Source organism: Melanostigma gelatinosum (assembly GCF_949748355.1).
Source record: "Melanostigma gelatinosum genome assembly, chromosome: 7".
Classification (NCBI taxonomy): domain Eukaryota; kingdom Metazoa; phylum Chordata; class Actinopteri; order Perciformes; family Zoarcidae; genus Melanostigma; species Melanostigma gelatinosum.
The window spans coordinates 15,910,388-15,932,465 of record NC_136640.1 but is presented as its reverse complement, the minus strand read 5'-3'; the positions used below and the strand labels follow the sequence as shown (position 1 = coordinate 15,932,465).

Below are 22,078 nucleotides of genomic sequence, written 5' to 3'. Positions count from 1 at the left end.
GCTCACATCTGATTTACATTCACTTATTTCAACTGTCACCGTCAACACCATAGTGATCATTATTGTTTGTCCTAATTTTCAATCGGCATCCTCTTGAAGAGGAAGCATGTCAAAGTAATGCAGCATCCTCCACTCACATTTAAGCAGATCAAAAAGACGCCTCAGAGCCAACTTGAGTAGAACTTTGCCATTTGTTGGCCTTAGAACAGGCAGGTTATTGTACAGGCTGAGTTACCATGCAGATAGTGATGGTTAGAGAAAGAGGGGGGGTGAACTTGAAGGAGAGGCTAGAGGGGTTTCTTCTGTACACTGTTACATCATGCAGAAACCAACCAAATGAAGAGAAAAATAAACAATAGCCGACAATCATGTACTGCCAGGAGACAAAACTTGCATACTCTCGGTCTGCTGATCAAGGATTCCTTAAGTATGATAAGTTCCACCCACCTAAAGAGTTTTGTAATGCCCTGGAAATTTCTTTCCTCTGGATCTTCTTGAAAAACATGTCCACTTTTAAGCCTAAAATGTCCACTTGTACATAAGAATTAATGTAGTAAAAATACAGAAAATATAAAAGAATGTGAATGGCAGACCATGAAACACTAGCCGACTGACCGAGTCCATATCTCTTGAAGCCAGAAGAGAAAACAATATTTTGGACTCCCCATGAACTTTAATCACCTTCAACAGACTCATTTCAGCAGGCTAGGTCTCTCACTGTGAATACATTTTAATATGTGATGAAGTAGTAAACCATAACAATCAAATTAATTTATAATTTTCAGAAATCAGCATTTTCTATTACAAAATGATTAATTTTTACATGACCTATGGTGTGGTAATTTAAGTCAGAAACAAATATGAGGAAATGCTATGTCACGAATGAATAACACGTTTTGTAAGAGTTGATGTTCTCCAGTTTATAAGATATTGTTTTTACTTATGTCTCCGCCTCTGAAAGTTGTTGGGTCAGAGAGAGTTTACTGCAGTTACAACAGGGCGGAACTGCAGTTTGCAGTAAGTCGAAGGAAGACGGACAGTCCGGCATAGTAACAGTTTAACTAAACAGCCAAGTAAGTAGTTAACATGCCAGCGTGCTAGGTTAAGTCCACAGTTTTTTATCTGACGACATCGTGGTTACCAACACGGATTGTTTTGGAGGTGTTTGAACTTCCCTCACATTCTCCTCAACGTATTTTCACGAAGGGAGGCGGCGGCGGAGCGCTCGGCAGCCATCTTTGGACCTGAGTGGGATTCTACTTTGGCACCACAGTTACTTCGAGGGTGGGGATCTTAACCTACGGTAATTTACTAATCTGACATTTATAATCGACTGACAGCGGTAAGAACCACAATGATTTAACGTACGAAATAACCGTGTCGCGGAAGAATACTTTTATAATCCCAAACTGTTGTGAATAACACGACATTCTCTACAGTGCTGAGACCTGGCCTGTCAGGAGAGGGTGAGTTTCAGCTAGCTAGCTGGCTAAGCTAAGTTAGCAAACATCACATAGGCAAGCTTGCTAATTTAGCAATATCTGGTAAATAACTCTTTAAAGTCGGTGTAATTCGCCATCATTCGGGTAGTTACTTCACTATTCACGTTGTAAATACGTCGCGGATATTGTTTGGATTGTTTGATCATATGACACGTAACTTAGCTTAGCTAACGTTAAGTTTGGTGTGTAGCTAACAGTCAACGTCGGCTGGGTTGAGAGCTCCTGAAACCCTCTGACTTTGTGAGATTGAGAGTGTTGTTTCGGGGTCTTTACATTCCAGACTTTGTTAGTTTGATTTACTGATGTGACAAGTGAAACAGCGGTTGGAAAGTGACAACTTTAAGAAAATACCACTAAGTGCTCTCGCTAATTTCACTTGTGTTGAAACTCCAGTGAGGTGTTACCCAGCCTCACAGGTAACTGTGGACAGAGCCCAGCAGGTAAGCCTAGTTTTGGGTAAACCTTGGTCACCTGATTGTGGTTTGTTACATTTGTTCACAGCAATAACACTACTGTACAAGTGTACTACTGTACAAGTGACCCAATTGCGATCTTGTTCGATGCATGTGCTGTAACGTAAGCCTGTACATAAGACACACTTTGTTTTTTGTTCTTTGACATATGTGGTGAAGATAGAGGAAACACTGGTGGTTGACACTGTGTGATTATGTGTTGTTTTTTTTGCCAAAAGGAAATGACTGAACTGACCAATATTACTGATAAGTTAAGCGCTGGTTTCTAAAAAAGTGATGGTAAAGATGCATTAACTGCGTGGTACCAAAGCTTTAAAAACGTTTATTTCGCAGTGTTTGCAATTGCAATCCACATCTGTGCACATGCCATTGCTGTTGAGTCAAGATAGACATAATCACCAGTCAAAATGCTCACCAGGGCCCCTGCCTACCTCCCTATAGCTGTGCGAACAGGAAATGCAGCGCAGTGAGGGCATACATTGGGAATTCAAGCCCTCTAGCTTTGTTGTCCTGTCCTGCTGCATTCTTGTGCATATGTATGTGTGCGCGCTGTGCTTGTTGGAACGCACGGGTGTTTTATGAAGGTATCAGTTATCATCACTCACGTTTGTGCTCACATGTCCACAGTGGGGGGGGGGGGGGGGAAATGCCATCGGGAGATATGACAACAAAGCTCATTCATGAGCAACACTGTAGTAAAGAACAATGGCAATAAAGAGGCACAGTCCCTGCATAGTAATGGGGCTTTATTTCAGGGCTGTGGCTTGCGTCTGTGTAGAATAGTGAGTTGTTCAGTGTTTTTGTGAGACAAAAGATGTCTACTTGAACTGAAGGCGGTTTCTCCCAGGCTGGGAAAGAAGTCTTGTGACTCCAGCGTCAGCTCTGCATCTGTGTGCAGCTGATCATCTGAGCCACATGGGCTCTCAGTAAAGCTTCCTCAGTTATCTTTTACAAGTCTACATCTGTATTACAGCAGTGAAGTTGTATAGCAAACTATTTACTAGACAGTTTAAGGCAGACAGTCGAGTTGGGGATATAATGCTATATTCTGTAAAGGGTGTCCTTGACTTTATCTAAAATAAAAACTAACAATCTGGTTAATCCACGCACCCCACTGTTAATATTTTCGATATTTTTCAGAAAAAACACGGGTATTCCTGTCTACCCAGCTGATCTTTTGGAAAGGCACACTGTTTTTTTCCTGTTTTTTAACGCAGTGATCACCACAAACAATCAATCGTCTTTGTAGCAGTATTTTGCAGCTGTGTACCTTTTTTTTAAAACTAGGGCAAATACAACCAGAACCAAATGCACGGCTAGAAACCACTATAGAGAATAGGTGTTGCACAGTCAACTGCACGGAGGTTACGTGGAAAACGTTTGGTATGTTTAAGAACGTGTGTTTACCGCATACCTACAGGTTTAACAAGTAGTCCGATCACTGGAATGCTTTGTTTCAGTTCAGGCGTCTTGTCTCGCAGCGAGTGAAGCAGCGTGTTGGTACCTCGCTGTCTTTGTTCGAGCTGGAAATTGTCATCTGTGAGACGGTTCCTCGTATCCTCCTCGCATCTGTCTGTCTCCATACCAGTCACTGAAGGTGTGAGAGGAGTTTGTTAGGACACAGCCCACTGATTTCCGTACTGTGGTTGCTGTTACTATGGAAACAGAAGACCTATCTCTTCGCTCCCTCGGGATTTTTTCGACCGGCTGTTCTCCACATTTGCACCCGACATCATGGTTCAGCTCATGTTTTGCGTCGCCCTCTCTCGCTCAGGTTAATAGGCTCTGCTGTAGCACACGTGCACAGCCAGAGAGCTGTGTGATCTTGTACTTGTTGTTTCACACGGCCTCCCACTGTAACTTACAACATTAGCAATGTAGAGGAATCTATTAGTAACTTTTGTACGTTCCTGCTGTCAATTTAATATTTATGATAAAACCCTGTAATTTATTGTCTTTTTTTCAACGTGTTCTTGTTTTTTTTCTTGTACTTTCAGCTCTGAACACATATGAGACTACTGTCCTGCAGATGAGCCATCGGTGGGGGCTTTCAAGGCGCTGTCGCGGACCCAGATAGTTCCTGGCGACAGCGGCTCTGCCCCCCCCCCCCCTACAACTCCCCATTATGCCCAACAGCAGTCGGGCGGGGAGCCTGAAGGACCCAGACGTCGCCGAGCTCTTCTTCAAGGAGGACCCAGAAAAGCTCTACTCGGATCTGCGAGAGATCGGACATGGTAGCTTTGGTGCTGTATATTTTGTGAGTATTTCACAATACACGGGTACGGTCCATCAGAACTCCGTCAAAAAGTGCGTCCTCATGTGTCGAGTGTGTCAGCCTTGACCTCCAGCTAATTATTGAGCAGACTTTACAGAAAGAATCCATTTTTTTTTATAATATGTATACTTTGCTCAATATCTTTATCCACTAAACTAAAACCTGAATCATTGGTTATGTTATGAAGTGACAATATCATGTCAATGCAAAATGTAACGTGCTTTTCATTCAGGCACGGGATGTGCGGACAAATGAGGTGGTGGCCATCAAGAAGATGTCTTATAGTGGAAAGCAGTCCACTGAGGTATAATAGCTTTCACTGATCTATATCATGTTAACAGGCAATTGTTAATCACATTTACTCGTGAGTGTTTTTTTTTTTTATCTCGTTTGTTGTCAAAGACTTCTAATTTTTTACGATTTTCACAGAAATGGCAAGACATAATCAAGGAGGTGAAATTCCTGCAGAGAATACAGCACCCGAACAGCATCGAGTACAAAGGATGTTACCTGCGAGAGCACACTGCCTGGGTGAGACCCTACATGAGAGTCAATGATCAGGACTGACCTGTATGACCCCACTGATTGTCACACGGTCACACTTCAACATACTCTTTATTTCATTGCAGCTGGTAATGGAGTATTGTCTAGGCTCTGCTTCAGATCTGTTGGAAGGTGAGTTGAAAACCTTTTGTCCGCCCGATGATCGCATTAGACGGTAGTCTCGCTTTTCTCTTGATTTACGTCGCTGTGGGTGAATTTATCCTTTCCAGTTCACAAGAAACCTCTGCAAGAAGTGGAAATAGCTGCAATTACCCATGGTGCTCTTCAAGGGTTGGCTTATCTTCACTCCCACAACATGATTCACCGGTGAGTGTTTGGAAGCATGCTGGACACTGCTTATGCCCTCGGGCGTCCTGTCGGCCGCGTGGCGCTGTAATTATTTCCTCTTATGCGTTCGACAGAGATATCAAGGCGGGAAATGTCTTGCTGACGGAGCCAGGGCAGGTAAAACTAGCAGATTTTGGTTCTGCCTCTATTGCCTGTCCTGCCAACTCCTTTGTTGGGACTCCATATTGGTACGCTACAAAACATTTTATTAAAAGTTTCCCAAATGTTCCATTAAAATGGTTATTAACACATTTGTATGGCGCTGAATGTGTTTGTTTTTCTCAGGATGGCCCCAGAAGTCATTTTAGCGATGGATGAGGGCCAGTATGATGGAAAGGTGGACATCTGGTCCTTGGGAATAACCTGCATTGAATTAGGTACGGTCTCTGTTGTATATGGCCCAATTCACATCTCGGACTTAGATTACAGTTGTTACATTGCTTGCATCAATCTCTTTTTCTCAATTTTACAAACACCTCATTGCCAGCATTCATTTTGCTCACTTAGTCGGTCAACAACTGAATAATGTTGCTCTTTCTTCCTCTCATAATTTCATTTCCCTTTTGCAACATGTGAATCATTGGTGTAACCTGCTGCTTGACCTGTAGCTGAGAGGAAGCCTCCACTGTTCAACATGAATGCAATGAGTGCCTTATACCACATAGCACAGAATGAGAGTCCCATGCTGCAGTCCAGTGAATGGTGAGTTTAGAGTTATGTCAACATTAGCTGGTCTGTTGTTTCTCAAATATACTGAGGCCATAAAATAACTAGAACTCTATAATTCTTCTTCATTTCCTCTCTTAACTTTAGGACGGACTATTTCCGAAATTTTGTAGATTCTTGCCTTCAGAAATTCCCCCAGGACAGGCCCAACTCTGAGGAGCTCTTAAAGGTAATCTCAACATGCCTATGGCAGATTATGTTCCATGTTTAATCCCTGTAACCCTGTTAGAAGTCTGGATTTTTAATGCAAGGCGTCTTTTCTGTGTTCTTCCTCCAGCATGCGTTTGTCCAGCGTGAGCGGCCAGAATCCGTGCTCATAGACCTGATAAGTCGGACTAAGGACGCGGTGCGAGAGCTTGACAATCTGCAGTATCGCAAGATGAAGAAGCTCTTGTTTCAGGAAGCCCACAATGGCCCCACAACGGAGGCACAAGATGACGATGAGGTCTGTCACGTGACCGTTTCAGCTTCTATTCGCCTGCACTTCTTTCTGTCTCTCTCTGTGTGATGTCATCCTATAAGTTATAAGAGAGCGCTGGTTTAATCTCATTACTATGTGCTGCCTGTGTTGTTTTTTTAGGATCCCGAGCACAGCGTGGGCAGGACGGGTACAGTGAACAGCGTGGGGAGCAACCAATCCATACCCAGTATGTCAATCAGTGCCAGTTCCCAGAGCAGCTCTGTCAACAGTCTCACAGACGCAGGCGATGACAAGAGCGAGGTGGACATGGCGGGAGATCACACGGTCATGTCCAACAGCTCTGTGATCCTCCTCAAACCGGTAGGGAGTCCAGGTTCCAGTCTGACCCGCAGCCATGTCGTGTTACATGGTGTTCACTGTTTCAAATTGATAAGAGCAATGCATTCATTAATTACGGTGCAGTATTTTGTTCTTCTGTTTACATGCTCCATGTGTATTTCTGCTTGCTTTTCAGGATGAGGAGACAAATAATGAAGAGTCGGAGCCGAACACCCGGCCGACTGATCCTCAGTCCCCGCCTGCACACACTCCACGGCCGAAACGCAACCGCGAACACTTCGCCACTATACGCACAGCCTCAGTGGTAATCACTCATTTATTGAATAAGCTATTATATCTTCTTGTATAGCTGCTGGACATTTTCCACATCCATGTGTTCCTCAAAGGCAGACATCTTTTGACACGTTGCCCTCGTGGTCATTGAATGCTTTCGCTTTAAGGCTAAAAATAAATACTTTTCCTACTCAAAAGCAGTGTCATGATCCAGCTTGAAAACACAAAAGTAGTTGTCCATGTTACCCATATTCTCTTAAATACCTCACTTTTGCATGATGCATATGTTTGCCTCGCATACATATTGCGTATACATCTCCAACAATATGAAGGGAATCCGTGTCTTGTGTTTTCCAGCTCACTCGCCAGATGAAGGAGCACGAGCAGGATTCGGAGCTCCGGGAGCAGATCCTGGGCTACAAGCGCATGAGGCGGCAGCACCAGAAACAGCTGATGGCTCTGGAGAACAAGCTGAAAGCGGAGATGGACGAGCACAGGCTTCGCCTGGACAAGGACCTGGAGAACCAGAGGAATAGCTTCGCCCAGGAGATGGAGAAACTGATCAAGAAGCACCAGGCGTCCATGGAGAAAGATGTAGGCTTCAAGCTCATCTGTGTTCACTGAAGACTTACAAAACACTGTTTTTCTGTGTTTTTTTTTTTTACATAGACTGATTATGGTGTGCGTTTTTTCCTTTAGGTAAAAACTTTTAACAACGATGAGAAGAAGTTCCAACAACATATTCAGAGTCAGCAGAAGAAAGAGCTCAACAGCTTCCTGGAATCCCAGAAACGGGAGTACAAACTTCGCAAGGAGCAACTTAAAGAGGTAGGGGGATAGTTACAATAGTATCCTAAACTTTCAGTTTGCTCACCATCAGCAAATGGACACCAATCAGCACCATGAAGTCTGTTCTACCAGTCACCTGCGTTCTTTCTTCTGTTCAGGAGTTGAATGAAAACCAGTCAACGCCCAAGAAAGAAAAGCAGGAGTGGTTGTCCAAGCAGAAGGAGAACTTCCAACACTTCCAAGCGGAGGAAGAGGCCAACTTGGCGCGCAGACAGAGGCAGTATCTGGACCTGGAGTGCCGCCGGTTCAAACGGAGGATCTTGATCGCGCGCCACACCATTGAGCGGGACTTAGTGCGCGAGGTCAGCACCCCGTCTCCTACATTGTACTTCAGGGTCTGAAATGTTGCAAATATGAATGAATTGATTAACATGCTAACATCGAGTTATCTTTGGGCGCATCATCACTTTGCTCTTCGTTTCTCCATGTGCACATAATTAGGAGCTAAACAAGCGTCAGACCCAGAAGGACTTGGAACACGCCATGCTTCTCCGGCACCATGAGTCCATGCAAGAGCTGGAGTTCCGCCAGCTCAACAACATCCAAAAGACGAGGGCTGAGCTCATCCGCCTGCAGCACCAGACGGAGCTCACCAATCAGCAGGAGTACAACAAGAGGAGGGAGAGGGAGCTTCGGCGCAAACACGTCATGGAGGTTCGCCAGCAGCCCAAGAGCCTCAGGGTGAGAACGCAGCTCGAGAGCAGGCGCGGCTGTTGAATATTCAGTTGATGCTCTAAGTTCAGCGATAATGAAACGCTGCTCTGGGTACTTCTGGATCTGCTTAACATTCAGTTCACCATTTGTCAGGCTAACATGTATTTGATCTTGAATAAGCCAAGATGTGGTGAAACATGGATCCACTGCATTAAAGTGTGAGTGTGGAGCTTCTACCCTCCTCTTTGGTTAGATAAAATGTTTTTAATAAGATTGAGAATATTGTGATTTTACAGCCTTAATGTTGGTGATACGGTTCTGTTCCTGCGGTGTCTTAATGTTTGCTTTTAAAGAAGGAAATACATCATTTTGTTTCTCCCTGTAACATAGTCCAAAGAGCTACAGATTAAGAAGCAGTTCCAGGACACGTGTAAGATCCAGACCAGGCAGTACAAAGCGCTGAGGAACCATCTGTTGGAGACCACACCAAAGTCTGAGCACAAGGCTGTCCTTCACCGTCTGAAGCACGAGCAGCACCGCAAACTTGCCATCTTGGCAGAGCAGTATGACCACTCCATCAATGAGATGCTCTCCACTCAGGCGGTGAGTCTGGGAATGCCCGAATTATTTAGAAATCCTAAAGCTGTAAAATGAGACGATTTTACATTCTGCTGGTTTATGGTTGTATTTTACTCATTGGATCCTGATCTATTCTCCGTCACCAGCTTCGTCTGGATGAGACTCAGGAGGCTCAGTGCCAGGGCCTACGAATGCAGCTACAGCAGGAGCTGGAGCTTCTCAACGCCTACCAGAGCAAGATCAAGATGCAGACGGATGCCCAACATGAGCGCGAGAGAAAGGACCTGGAGCAGAGGGTGTCCCTCCGGAGGGCCCTGCTGGAACAGAAGGTGATCCTCCTCTCCACAGTTTCCTCATGGAGAGATTATCATTGGTCTGCCTCCATGGTTATTGGGAAGATTTGAGTTTTAAAAGGCCAGCACACTCACTCACACAGGTTGTTCTGGTTTTATTAGACCGCTGCTCTGGTGGAAGGAGGGAAAAGGCACGCAAGGATTTATATGTGAATGTACCAATAAAAATGATAACGGTGTAATATCTCCAGCCCTAACTGGTGCCACAACATTAACAGGAGAGTAAGGGCAATGTCACACATGCACACAATGAACATGAATTCAAATCCCCATTCACTTCCATTCTATGCGAGCGAAGGGGCAATTAAAACAGTCGCTTCCGGTGGCAAAGCAAATTAGCCTCGCATGGATTTAAATTTTGGTCAACTTTGACGTGTGTGTGGGTGGTTGACCCCACTTGGCACTGTCCACATTCAGCACAAATACGGCCTCGGCCGGCGATAGTCAGATTTCAGACAAACGCGGTCTGTAGACTTCCACTAAGTCCTGGAGGAGTTTAATGTGGTGCAATAAGAAGGAAAAGCACAGACGTAACCAAATACAAATGAATGATGGCTCTGTTCTAGTCAAGTGTCTCAGTATGTCATGACGGCGGGACACAATGCCAGGACCCTGAATGTGAAGCAGCTAAATGGGATTCAGCCATGCTTCCTTTTTATTGTTTACACCGTTGTTTCACAGATTTCCAGTAGGTGTGAAAGCTAAATATGCACAGTTGATGGATGCTTGTAGAACACAGTGGTGTTAAGTCACACTGCGAAGCAGATATATTGTATGTGAACATTGTCTTTTCTGTAGATCGAGGAGGAGATGATGTCCTTGGAGAACGAACGCTTGGAGCGAATCCGGAGCCTGCTGGAACGCCAAGCCCGAGAAGTTGAGGCTTTTGACTCGGAGAGCATGCGCCTGGGCTTCAGCAACATGGTGCTGTCCAACGTCTCCCCGGATGGGCTCAGCAACAGCTTTCCTGGGGCTCACGCAAGTTGGAGTCAGCCACAGCAGCCGCCCGGAAGCTCCCCGGGGTCGCAGTGGGGCAGTGGCAGCTCGGGCGGAGGGTCAAGCCACCACGGCGGCCATCACCACTATCACTCCAGTTCGGGAGGGGCACCTATGCAGCAGGGCTGGGGGCAGGGCATGCAGGGAGGCGGGGTTCCGTCGCCGTGGGGCCACCCATCCCGCAGCAGTGGAGGTGTACAGAACAGCCCCCAGGCAATGCGGAGGACACCCTCAGGAGGGCGCAGCGAGCAGAACATCAGCAGGAGTACCAGCGTCACCTCTCAAATATCTAACGGGTCGCACCTCTCCTACACATAGATTCCCTGTCGGCCCCTGGCGTCAGAATTTGAGCGTGGCGACGTAGAGTCCAACAAACGAAGCAGGACAGAATAATGGCAGAGCTCTGCTTCTCTGTCTCTGTCTCTCGCTCTGCGTTTCTCCCGTGTACAGATGTGGATGTGCGATGAAATAAATGTTGCTCAGGTCAAAAGGGCTGGAAGAGACGCAGCCCGTCCTCACGGCAGTTTATCGGCGCACACACACAGATCCTTACATTTATGTTACATAAGAAATTTGAGCGTCAACACATAATGCTCCCATTTTGTTTTTATTTACAGCTCTCTCCTTCTGAATTCTTTTTTGTTTTTTAAGTGTACATTATGTGCTTTTCAAGCCATTGCTCTCATTTTGCACATGACACACTGTTAAAAAGCTTTTGACATGTGTGAACGATGTCCTTTAGAAATGTGGTGTCAAACAATCACAGAGAACTCATTTTATTTAGGACTCCCTCACTCTCCCGATTCTTATTCTGTTATACACTGGTCCAGTTCCTGACGGTGGTTTAAAAAAAATGCGGCAAAGCTAACTAAAGATGCGTTGCTGTTGTGATACCAGCCTGCTGTAATGGTCATTGTGATAACTTTTACCTTTCATTCACTGCTTTTTATTTCACCCGACTTCCTGGTCAGCAGCCAAAATGAGACTTAACAAATCCAGAGCCAAATAAACACACCGTAACCGTTTCAGGCGTATGTTACAACACTACGACAGTGCCTTTTTGATCCTAAAAATCCATCTCACGTGTTTATAGTTTTGATCATTTTAAATTTCATCATCCGTTTAGAATCAGTGCCAGTGTATGTTTAGTTTTTTTTTTTTTTTTTTTAATTCCAGAGGGTCTGAAAATACTTTTCTCAGATTATACTTACTGTGTATGCAGTTAAAGTCTTATAAATGGTGAGAAATAGAAAAATACTTCTATCGGTGTGTATCAGTAACTACATTGTTTTGGTCTTTAGAGTGGTGGTACTCTAGAATGTCATTGTACACATTCACAGGAGATTACAAAAAATAGGAGACTACTTTGCCTTCAAAAACAATCCTAGTATTGATCTGTTTATTTTTTTTCATTTTTTATTAGTGCCTTTTTAAACTGCTGCCTTTTTCGAAGCACTTTAAACAGCGGAATGTGTGTAAAGTTTGACTACTTCTCGCTGAGCACCTGGTGGATCGAGTGTGTCGTCGGTACGCATGTTGTGAAGTTGACCCGTGCTGTGATTTGTAGGAGCAATTTCCCCAAGTACAGACAAGACCTAGTGTATGACAATATATTCAGTATGTGAATGAGAGCACCCCCCCCTTTCTGCAGCTTTAACTGTGTTTAGAACCTGTAGCTGCTGTTGGTTATCTCCTCCGTGTGTTTATGCTGAGTTGTGATTGAATAGAGTACGTGAGGATGCTGCAGGCTTTTTCAAATATGTCTCGGCTACAGTTTCATGAAACAAAAGGTTATCTGACGAGAGTCCATTACGTGCAGGCAGAAGAGCGCTTCAGATAATTGTCACGACCATGACAGCAGGCTCGGCACTACTAGGAAAACTACAACACTGTTAAACATGTTGGGGCCCAGTTAAGTAACGCTAACGATGTAAAAGGTGCTACGTTATAAATGTTACACCGTCTCCTCAGAACCCAAACACGGGGGGGGGGGGGACTGAAACAAGCACATGCTCGCATGATGACTTATCGCATACATGTAAATTGAGTCAATGCACACTCTGTGGAAAAACAGCCAAATACGAAATAAATGTGGCAAAATAAGCATTTAGGTATTCCTTTTGATAGCTCTCGCAGTTCCTCTGATAATATCCGTCTCTGCTCACTCGCGTCTCTCTGAAGTTATGCTTTTTTATTTCCATGCAGAGTTTAAAACATTTAGTTTGAAAGGCCATTTATAGATGATGATCCAGAGATGAGAAGGATAATATGCTCCCTTGAATCACAAAGCTGGTGTTAAATGTTCATATGTGTATATTTTATTAAAAGAAAACATTTAAAGACTAAACTCACATTTTAAGAAAATAATTTCTAAAAACTAACTTTATTTAACTGACAGACCACACTGATATTAGCAAGCCTTTTTTGCTCTCAAAGTGTTTTTGAGTTGTCCGGACGTCGCTCATTGGAAGATATTCTTAGTTGTGTGCACACAGATGGAATGCCTCCTCGTATGCATGTATTTGCTGTCATCTCCTTTTTTTTTCTTTTTTTTTTAAATGCCACTTCTTCAGTCAGGTGGCTGTCTCTGAGCGTCATCACTGAGAGTTTGTTTGATCATTCTCCTCTGGTTCAGAGCCACCTGTTCAAATTCTTTCTGAATGTCACACTGTGATGGATTCCTATCATGTTTGAGGACACAACAATGCTGGGCTATTTTTTATTTTTTTTTTCTGAAATAAAGTCGTATATATTCTATCCTTGAAAGTATGCATTATATCAAGCTGCTTATGGTTTGGTCACAAAACACACAATTTCTTTTCTTTTTTTAATGCTGAGTGACTAGTTCCAGCTACTGTAACACAGCAGGTTATATTCATCATTTCCTTTCAGATTGATTGATACTTGGTAAAGAAAAGGAGAATCTATTCATCGTGATCTGAATCTTAGCTAAAGTCAAAAGCCAAGAGTTTGAATGTCAGGCCAATCAAACCTCACATACATGCCAACCTTAAGTTTGTATGCACAACTTCTGTTCAATTTTATGTCGATGTGTGTGTGAGGGAGTCTGGATATTATTGTCAATCATTGTCTCCACAAACCTGGATTTTATTCTTTTTTTTATTTTTTACTTTAACTTTGATGTCAAATTGTGTCCTACTGACTGAAAGCTTTTGGGAAACAGAATGAGAATCGGCAACAAAAATGGCGGTCCTTTTTTTATGGTCAAACACTGTGCCATACCTGAGTTGCCAAGCCCAGATACCACTGCATTGTCTCATCGCCATATTTTTACCTATCGGTGGGTGGACGGCATGAAACATGGAAACAACTTGGTTCTGGTCTAGTGGCCTAAGTTAAAAGGCTTGAAAAGATCAAGTGGATGACAGGCAAATTATGAAAAGAGATTGCATTTCTTTGAAGATGTCAGTATTCTTCTTTGGCACATTACCACTACAACTCATAACCTGTATTAAAATGTATAGACGGTGGAACTTGTTATTGAATGTCAGAGAGATTATAAAGATACTACATAAGAGATGATAAAGTACTAAAAGTGGATTTAAATTGTGTAAAAAGATTCATAAAACAGAATAAAAATAGGATCAAATTTACTATTTGTTTGTATTATATTTAGCATTGTGTTGGCAGAGGGATATTGAACAGAAATCAGCTGTAATAAAGTAATTTTAGTATATCTGGCCTTGTGTTTTTATTTTATTTATTTGTGTTGCTGTGTTATGGCATTAATGTGGCATGCAGGAGGGACCACAGTCAATCAACCAATGATATCCAAGGAGCGTTAAAAAGAGGTGGTGTCTTGCGTCATATCGTTGAGGTTCAACACATGCGCAGTTGAATCTGGTCTGAAAGGCTCCCTTGCCGGCTCACGAGCTTACCCCAAGAGTTAAGGCTGCCGAGCGCAACCAAATAGCACGTGATCGGACTCGATCCCAGTTTTCTAGCGCGGTGTGCAGTGACGCTCCCAACGGCAATGCTGCGGTTGAACTGCGCATGTGCCAAACCCAAAAGCTCCCAACCTTCATTCAATAGCCTTGTCCTAGAAGCGGAAACACATGCAACGTGATGCGAGTATTGTAAACAAATGTGAATGTTTTGCTGGCCTGTTAAAGGAATGCCGATGCAAGAGTCGTTTATTTGAGTGAGTAAATCGTCGAATCAACTAAACCATCTTCTGTCCAGTTAACAATCATGGATACGTGACTAATATAACTTCACGTTAGCTGTAAGCTGCAGTTTGTTCCTCTGTAACTTCGTCTTGTTCAACATCACATTTGTGTCACGACTTTAGCTGCAAAGCTAACGGCAGACGTCTCTAACGCTAAAGGAAGCATTATATTACAATACAATACATTATTATGTTCCCTGCGTCGAGGACATCGACCCTACAACTCCGTAGGCATTATAGTAACGGTTTATAACGTTGACTTTTGCAGCTAACGTGAACTTATGTGTTGTAGAATGCATAAATTAGGCCTAATAGACATTTAAAGTAACTCAGCTGAAATGTGTGGACACTGATTTACTATTTTTACTTTAAACAGCTAAATGAGAAGAAGTGTGAGGTTAGCCATTGAATTGGCAACATCCGTGTTTTTTTATCTTGGTAAACTTTTTTTTTTTACAATTTATACGTTATAAACGTGTGATACTTAATTGTTATTGCTCACATTATTGTGCCCAACTCAATAGTCTTAAATGATTTAATAAAATATGATATTACATTATGCATACATTACATTGCATACAAACCTTGATGTTATTTACAGAATATATATATTTTTTTATTTTTTTATGTATGCACTGTTATGTCATAAGGTTATGACATAAACTATGTTCCCTGACGGTAAACACATATTAGAAGAATTACTCTTGAAAAGTCAGGTGAATACTTTTTATATTCACGGTATAAATACTAGGATCATAATACCAGAAGGCATCACTTATTTGTACTGTACGTGTGGTGTCCTCACAGAGCTCCAGGATGTTGTGTGAAGTCGTGCTGTCGTCACTATGGTTCCTGTTTGTTATCTTCTGGGTCGAGACAATAAGTGTTTGGCTGTTTCTGTCCATGTTCTACCAGGACCGGGCTTTTTACTACTGGGGAGACGGGTAAGACATTTTATTAGATGCATAATAAGTTGTTAAACATCAGACAAAAGAGTTAAACACATTCTCACTCTATGCTAAAGACATATATAGAAAGTCCTACACTTATTTATACCCTTAGCCTTACTATCAAGTAAGCCATGTCACCAAAAGAGAACCAGATCGTTGTGTGGTACGGGTCCCAGATCTATGACTTTGTTTTCCCCACAAACACTTATTTGTCAATTTACTTGGAAGTCGAGGGAGAGAAGAAAAGTTAGAATGGCATCCGTTGAACGTAAATGAACACTATGTTTTAATAGAACTATTTGGTTTATGTTACAGGGTATTTGCAGATGATCCTGGACAGATAATATACATGTTCAGCAGGTAAGAACTGTATTTTTATCCTGAATAATTAAGTTTATAACTATTTGTGTGCAAGGTATAATCTCTTGTCTCTATCCACAGAGTTGATATTCCGACAGATGCAGACCTGAGATAGAAAAAAGATCAAGAACTCGACTGAAAGGACTCAATAGAGGCAGTTGCAGTTCTTTGACTGAACAACAAATGACGGAAAGCAGTAGCTGTTTTTTCTTTGCATTGACTGCCTTGCACACAGTCCTTGTTGACATCGTTATATTTTAATAATAGGTGGTGGAGGGTTGCAGCACGAGTGAAGGCGCAACTAAGATGTAGAGGGAGGTCCTCAATGGTTGATGTGTGTCATACCCACCAATTTAAAATTTATATTTTCACTTTAAGATGTTGGGGAAGCAGAATGAATGAAGCATAAAATGCTTGGTTCGTCTGTTCTTTTTTTAACTCCATTTTGAGAAGATGATGTTTTGATAATAGTGCCATTCTATGCAACTACAGTTGTTGCTGTCTGCAGCTATAATTGTGTTTTAGATTTAGATTTACTGCAGTATCAGATTGCAGTATATCTGTTATAAGTTATAAGTTGTGGCCTTTATCTGCGGAGGGATTTTGCTCAGTTGTCATGTGTCTCTATCCCAATATAACCGCGTATTACAAGACTGAAATTTCATGCTGAGGATACATGATAACTGAGCCATTTTCACAGCAACTGCTAAAGCTCCGTCTGCTGTTGAAGATCACAAGATAGGATCAAAAGCCCTAAAAGTGGACCTTGTGTTTCCAATTGTTTTTTCCCGAAAGGAGCAATGTATTCTGTACACACAGTATGTCAAATGCAGTATGCCAAACATATCCAGATGTTCTGCTTCTCTGCCAATTTTACTCTCAATACAAGCAAGAGGGTCAAAGTTCAGGGTGCACGATATAACGAGGAGTCTATCCCAATTCAATGCATACTGCATGCAACAGTACTTTGTACGGGCAGCTGCTGTACGTACTAAAAGTAAAAAAGAAAAAGTGTGATTTGGAACACAGCCCTGATTTGTGTGTCTAAAGATGAAGATAATGGGAGAGTATGCCCCATGTTAGGACTCCTCCCTCGGAGCAATATGTCAGTATTATATCTAGTTAATGAAATAAAATGTGAAATTATACATTTAAAATACACAACTCTTTGCAAGCCTGTGAGATTATTGGTCTGCCTAAATATTTTTGCATTCCTTCTCTGTCAATTAAAGAGTTTGCTTTTGAACTAAACCAGCAGATCGTTTGGGTGTCATTTTGAGACAAACAATGTCAAAATTGTTTTGTAAACATGCTAAATAAAAGTATTTTTAAGTGCAAGTGTTTTCTTCTTCTGAGTGCTACATTACGCAGCCTAACACCTCACATGCCAGCTCAGTAGGGGTCGCTCACGATCCTCCTCAGACCTGTGAAATCGGCCTATGCTGCCGGGTCGGAATAATAATGCACTATACATTGTGATTAAAGTCGGCTGTAATAGTTGTTGGTAGATGTACGTGCATCGAGGACTTTGTTAGTCATCTGGGGTATTATTGTTGATTATTTGTGCAAACAAATAATTGTTTTCAGTTGTGAGCATTTTGTCATAAACATGGCTCCAACGATTCAGACACAGTCTCAACGAGAAGACGGCCACAGGCAAGTAAAGACAAACATGTGTACAAGGGTGTTAAACTACCTGATCGTCTTCATTGTAATTAATGTTATTGAGTTCATATTAAAGCAGCTACAAGTCGTCGACATTTGCTTGTTAGTTTGTCAGTTGTGTCCAACATTAGCTAACTATGCTAGTTAGCAGCTAAAGCATAGCATCAAGTAGCTTGCTAGGGTAAATAAGCGCGCTAACCTGACTATTCAGCGTTAATGAAATCATTTAGATAGCGTTAAGTGCATTGCATCTATCCAGTCAGTCGGTATAACTTAACACAGGCAAATCAACAGGCCAACACTGTTAATGAAAACTGAACGTGTTTTTTAAGAAAGCTAAAGTGAGCCAGTCCTCATGCTAACAGTAACGTGAAGCTAGTAACGCCTGGCAGGCATAACCTAACTATCCTAGACTGTGTAATGTGAAGCCAGTAACTTAGTGGAGAGCATTCGCACACAGGCTGTTCTTTAGTGGTCTACAACCTTTAGAAATGAAGTTAAGTGGTTCCCACAGTGATTCTCGGCATAAAAAAAAAATGTAAACATGCATCTATCCACCAAAGCATCATTTAAGAAAAGGTTTTAAAGAGAGCAGTGAATAAGAAACATTTCAATGTCACACTCTAGTATTAGTTTATAAGAGATGGTCTGACACTTTTCTGTTTTCTCTTCCAGTAGGCCATCCTCTCACAGAACTGTTCCAGAGAGGTAAGCACATTTAGCACCGAATAGTATTTATTATTGTGTACAGTCATTCCGAGTGCCTCCTTTTTAAAAGTGTCTCGGTAACCCAAACTGTACTTTTGTGCCCATGACAGGTCGGGGGTGGTCTGTCGAGTGAAGTACTGCAATAGCCTTCCTGACATCCCCTTTGACCCCAAATTCATCACATATCCGTTTGATCAGCACAGGTAAACATCCGGCCTCTCCGCCCACGGGTGGAGCACACACTGATGAACATGGGCACAGTTTGACATTTGTGTTTCTATTGTGGCAGGTTTGTACAATATAAAGCCACTTCTCTAGAGAAACAACACAAACATGAGCTCCTGACTGAGCCCGACCTCGGGGTCACCATTGACCTCATCAACCCAGACACCTACCGCATCGACCCAAATAGTAAGTCTGTCGTTGCATGTGACAAACTGTTGGTGCTTTTCTTTCAGACATGACTGTGCTTTGTCAAATGTCAGCGTAGACTGAACCCTTCTTTCAAATTCTCAGTCCTGCTGGATCCTGCTGATGAAAAACTGTTGGAAGAGGACATCCAGGCTCCAGCCAGTTCGAAGAGGTGAGGCTGCTGAATCGGCAGCTTTTGTGGTCTTATATATTCATGTGGAGATGTGTTGTTTAACAGTTTCATCTTCCCTATAAGGTCACAGCAGCATGCCAAGGTGGTCCCGTGGATGAGAAAGACGGAATATATTTCTACGGAGTTCAACAGATACGGCGTTTCCAACGAGAAAGTGGAAGTCAAGTAAGTTGGCGAAATGTGTTCACGTTGAAATGACCGAATAGTAGATGGTTTTGTGTGTGTGTGTATATAATCTAAATATGTTTTGCTTTTAGGATTGGTGTGTCTGTCAAACAGCAGTTTACAGAAGAAGAAATCTACAAGGACAGAGACAGCCAGATTTCTGCTATTGAGAAAACATTTGAGGATGCACAGAAAGCGGTGAGTGAGCTCTGCAGAAGTGGAGGACTGTTTGTAATGCCCAGCTGTCGGATGCAAGTCAGCACATTAACCCAAAATGCAGAAGTACTTTTGGCTTAAAAAGAATGTGCTATGGTTTGTGAACATGTTGTGGTTTCTCTCCAGATTGCACAGCACTACAGTAAACCCAGAGTTACTCCTGTGGAGGTCCTACCTGTGTTCCCCGACTTCAAGGTGAGCTGGAATTTCACTCTCACTTTGAGTCTCTGTGGATGATTTCAAATGAAATGCCACAGGCACCGTAGCAGGAGAAGTGCTGGGAGGGAAAAATATGTAACACAGAAAATGTACATGATTTAAATAACTACGTTTTGTACACTTTGGTCTCTTTCTGCAGATGTGGATCAACCCATGTGCTCAGGTCATCTTTGACTCTGATCCTGCACCTAAAGACCATACAGCTCCACAAGGAGTGGAAATGATGTCTCAGGCCATGATCAGGTATTTAGAAAATATCTGTTGCCTGGATGTCTGTTTAAAGAGAAACATTTCTGCATAAACACTAATCATGTTTCTTGTCTCTTCATTACAGAGGTATGATGGATGAGGAAGGAAATCAGTTCGTGGCTTACTTCCTGCCCCATGAAGAGACAATCCGCAAGCGGAAGAGAGACAGCGATGAGGGGATGGATTATATGCCTGAGGACTTGTACGTGAAAATACTATATGAAGAAAATCATACATTTGAAAATCACTTTGTTGCTTTGCTTGTACACCAGGAAGTAATAACAATGCTTTTTTATTTTCTGTTTTTGCAGGTATGATTACAAGATAGCCAGGGAGTACAACTGGAATGTCAAGAACAAAGCCAGCAAGGGTTATGAGGAGAACTACTTCTTCATCTTCAGAGATGGAGATGGTGTTTACTACAATGAGCTTGAGACACGGTGAGTCATTGATCAGGCAAGACACTTGTTTGGTTGGTGCACATCAACATGAAGAAAGGGAGATATGCAGCTGGTGTGTTATCGACTGCAAATATAGATGTTTTCGGGAGTTTGTTGTAAATTGATAGATAAAGGCACAAACTGAACAGCGCCACGACCCTGATTAATGGGGGTTTGATGAGGAACTGTTAGGCCTTGTCCTCTTACAGCCTTTCTTCTGTCCTACAGGGTGCGTCTGAGCAAGAGGAGAGCCAAGGCTGGAGCACAGTCGACCACTAACGCAGTGCTGGTGTGTAAGCACAGAGACATGAACGAGAAGGAACTGGAAGCCCAGGTGAGAGTACTTTCTACTTCACTGATTTTCTTGATGTTAGACTGAACACTTTGTTTTTTTCTTTTCTTTTATTAAAGGTATTTCTGGCAGTTATTGTGACAGTGCTGTGTTATTGGAAGGAAAACTTTTTATTTAAATTATTTGTCTTATTTAATTAAAGCGTACGTTTTCGTTCAATAACTCCACATTTATTTAAAAACCACAAAAGTAAGGAAATAAACTTAACCGTACTAATATTAATTACATTCATTTGGTTTTTCAACATTATCTAAACAAAGTAGTTTCAATTCGGGGATTGATTTGTTAAAACCGCAGTGATATTTAGATGAATTGCCATGGAGGCTGTATTTGTCTGTTTTAGTTTTTAACAGTCCTTTCCAACCTGACTCAACGAATCTAAACTAATGACTGGAACTGTTCCAGCATTACCTCTAAGCTTGGCTTATTGAACAGTAGTGGACAGAAGTCTGATTCTCTGTCATTGTGATTCTTAGGATGCACGTAAAGCTCAGCTGGAGAACCATGAGCCAGAAGATGAAGAGGAAGACTTGGATAAGGACCTGCAGGACTCTGGTCAGTTTTCTTCTTTGTGCATTCCTCATCAGTGTTTGTACTTATTCAGCCACCGTACACGGCACTGTAGTAAGAGTAGGTCTGCGAAATGACAACAGTTTTTTTTTGTTATCAGTTTCTATTTCGGTCTGTGATATTTGAATTGTCTTCTCCAGGTGATGATAAAGAGAAGGGCAGCGGCAGCGAGGCAGAGAACTCCGGCAGTGAATCCGAGAGGGAAGATGAAGAGCGCGAACAGAAGCCAGAGGAGGAGGAAGAGGAGGCGGCGGCGGCAGCGGCGGCCCCAGAGAAGCGGAAGAGGAAGGCGAGCGGCAGCGGGAGTGAGAGCGGCGAGGACAGGACCAGAGAGATGCGAGACGAGGAGGAGATCTTCGGCAGCGATGACGAAAACGACAGCGAGAACAACAAGAACTCCGGAGCCAGCGGGGAGGAGGGCAGCGGAAGTGAGGATGAGAGGGGGAACAGAGGAGGCAGCAGGAGTCGCAGCGCCTCTCCAGCACACAGCGAGCGCAGCAGTGACCACTCGGAGACCCGGGCCCAGAGTGGGAGTGGAAGTGAGAGAGGCTCAGATTCCAGTGGTGACAGTGAATAGAATCTGTAGTACGGACACCTTTCTTACCTTTACGTTCAAACACGGCAGTGTTGCGCTGTCACTGACCTTGGTGTTAGCTCAGTCTGGGGATGTGGTTTCTTATGATTGCAAATATCAAATTAGTGTTGGAGATGCTCATTGTTTTTGGACTGGGGACATCTCTCTTCAATCCCGTTTTTAACTGTAGATTCAACTTTCGCACCTGTAGCCATTTGTCCACCATTCATATTGTTTTGTCCATCAGATCATGGATCATGGATCATGTAAAAATGTCTCGGCTTTTGACTTGTCTTTGTGTTACGGCTTTGAAAGTGATAATAAAATGCAGGTGACGTTTTGTAAGAAACAGTGTTCACAGGTTGTTGGTTTTCTCTCTTTAATGGATTTAGGGAACCTGTAAGTAATCTCATGAATCGAACTGTTCATTTTATAATCGCCCCAAAGAAGTAAAGGACTCGTCCGTGCTCCATTTAAAAATGAGTA

At 42.7% G+C, this 22,078-nt stretch overlaps 2 protein-coding genes and 1 long non-coding RNA gene across 3 annotated transcripts; all 3 read left to right on the top strand.

Annotated features, from left to right (window-relative positions):
• Window positions 1-4,099: 4,099 nt before the first annotated feature.
• taok1a (TAO kinase 1a) lies at window positions 4,100-14,028 on the top strand. The gene is made up of 19 exons (XM_079272331.1): window positions 4,100-4,232; window positions 4,483-4,554; window positions 4,680-4,781; window positions 4,880-4,925; window positions 5,024-5,120; window positions 5,216-5,329; window positions 5,427-5,518; window positions 5,750-5,843; window positions 5,955-6,036; window positions 6,145-6,312; window positions 6,448-6,648; window positions 6,803-6,931; window positions 7,258-7,494; window positions 7,600-7,728; window positions 7,848-8,051; window positions 8,191-8,430; window positions 8,794-9,006; window positions 9,129-9,311; window positions 10,134-14,028. The coding sequence occupies exons 1-19, from the start codon at window positions 4,101-4,103 to the stop codon at window positions 10,647-10,649; spliced, it is 3,051 nt and encodes a 1,016-aa protein (XP_079128457.1). The 5' UTR covers window position 4,100; the 3' UTR covers window positions 10,650-14,028.
• A 369-nt stretch (window positions 14,029-14,397) lies between these two features.
• On the top strand, window positions 14,398-17,125 carry LOC306779466. The gene is made up of 4 exons (XR_013772112.1): window positions 14,398-14,493; window positions 15,328-15,464; window positions 15,786-15,830; window positions 15,912-17,125. It is a non-coding gene; the product is annotated as an uncharacterized lncRNA (long non-coding RNA).
• A 141-nt stretch (window positions 17,126-17,266) lies between these two features.
• On the top strand, window positions 17,267-21,917 carry paf1 (PAF1 homolog, Paf1/RNA polymerase II complex component). Its single transcript, XM_079271483.1, has 14 exons — window positions 17,267-17,486; window positions 18,171-18,203; window positions 18,314-18,406; window positions 18,493-18,614; window positions 18,720-18,786; window positions 18,871-18,972; window positions 19,065-19,170; window positions 19,315-19,383; window positions 19,547-19,650; window positions 19,742-19,858; window positions 19,968-20,096; window positions 20,325-20,430; window positions 20,925-21,003; window positions 21,159-21,917. Exons 1-14 carry the CDS (start codon window positions 17,440-17,442, stop codon window positions 21,593-21,595), a joined length of 1,611 nt encoding a protein of 536 aa, XP_079127609.1. The 5' UTR covers window positions 17,267-17,439; the 3' UTR covers window positions 21,596-21,917.
• Window positions 21,918-22,078: the final 161 nt, after the last annotated feature.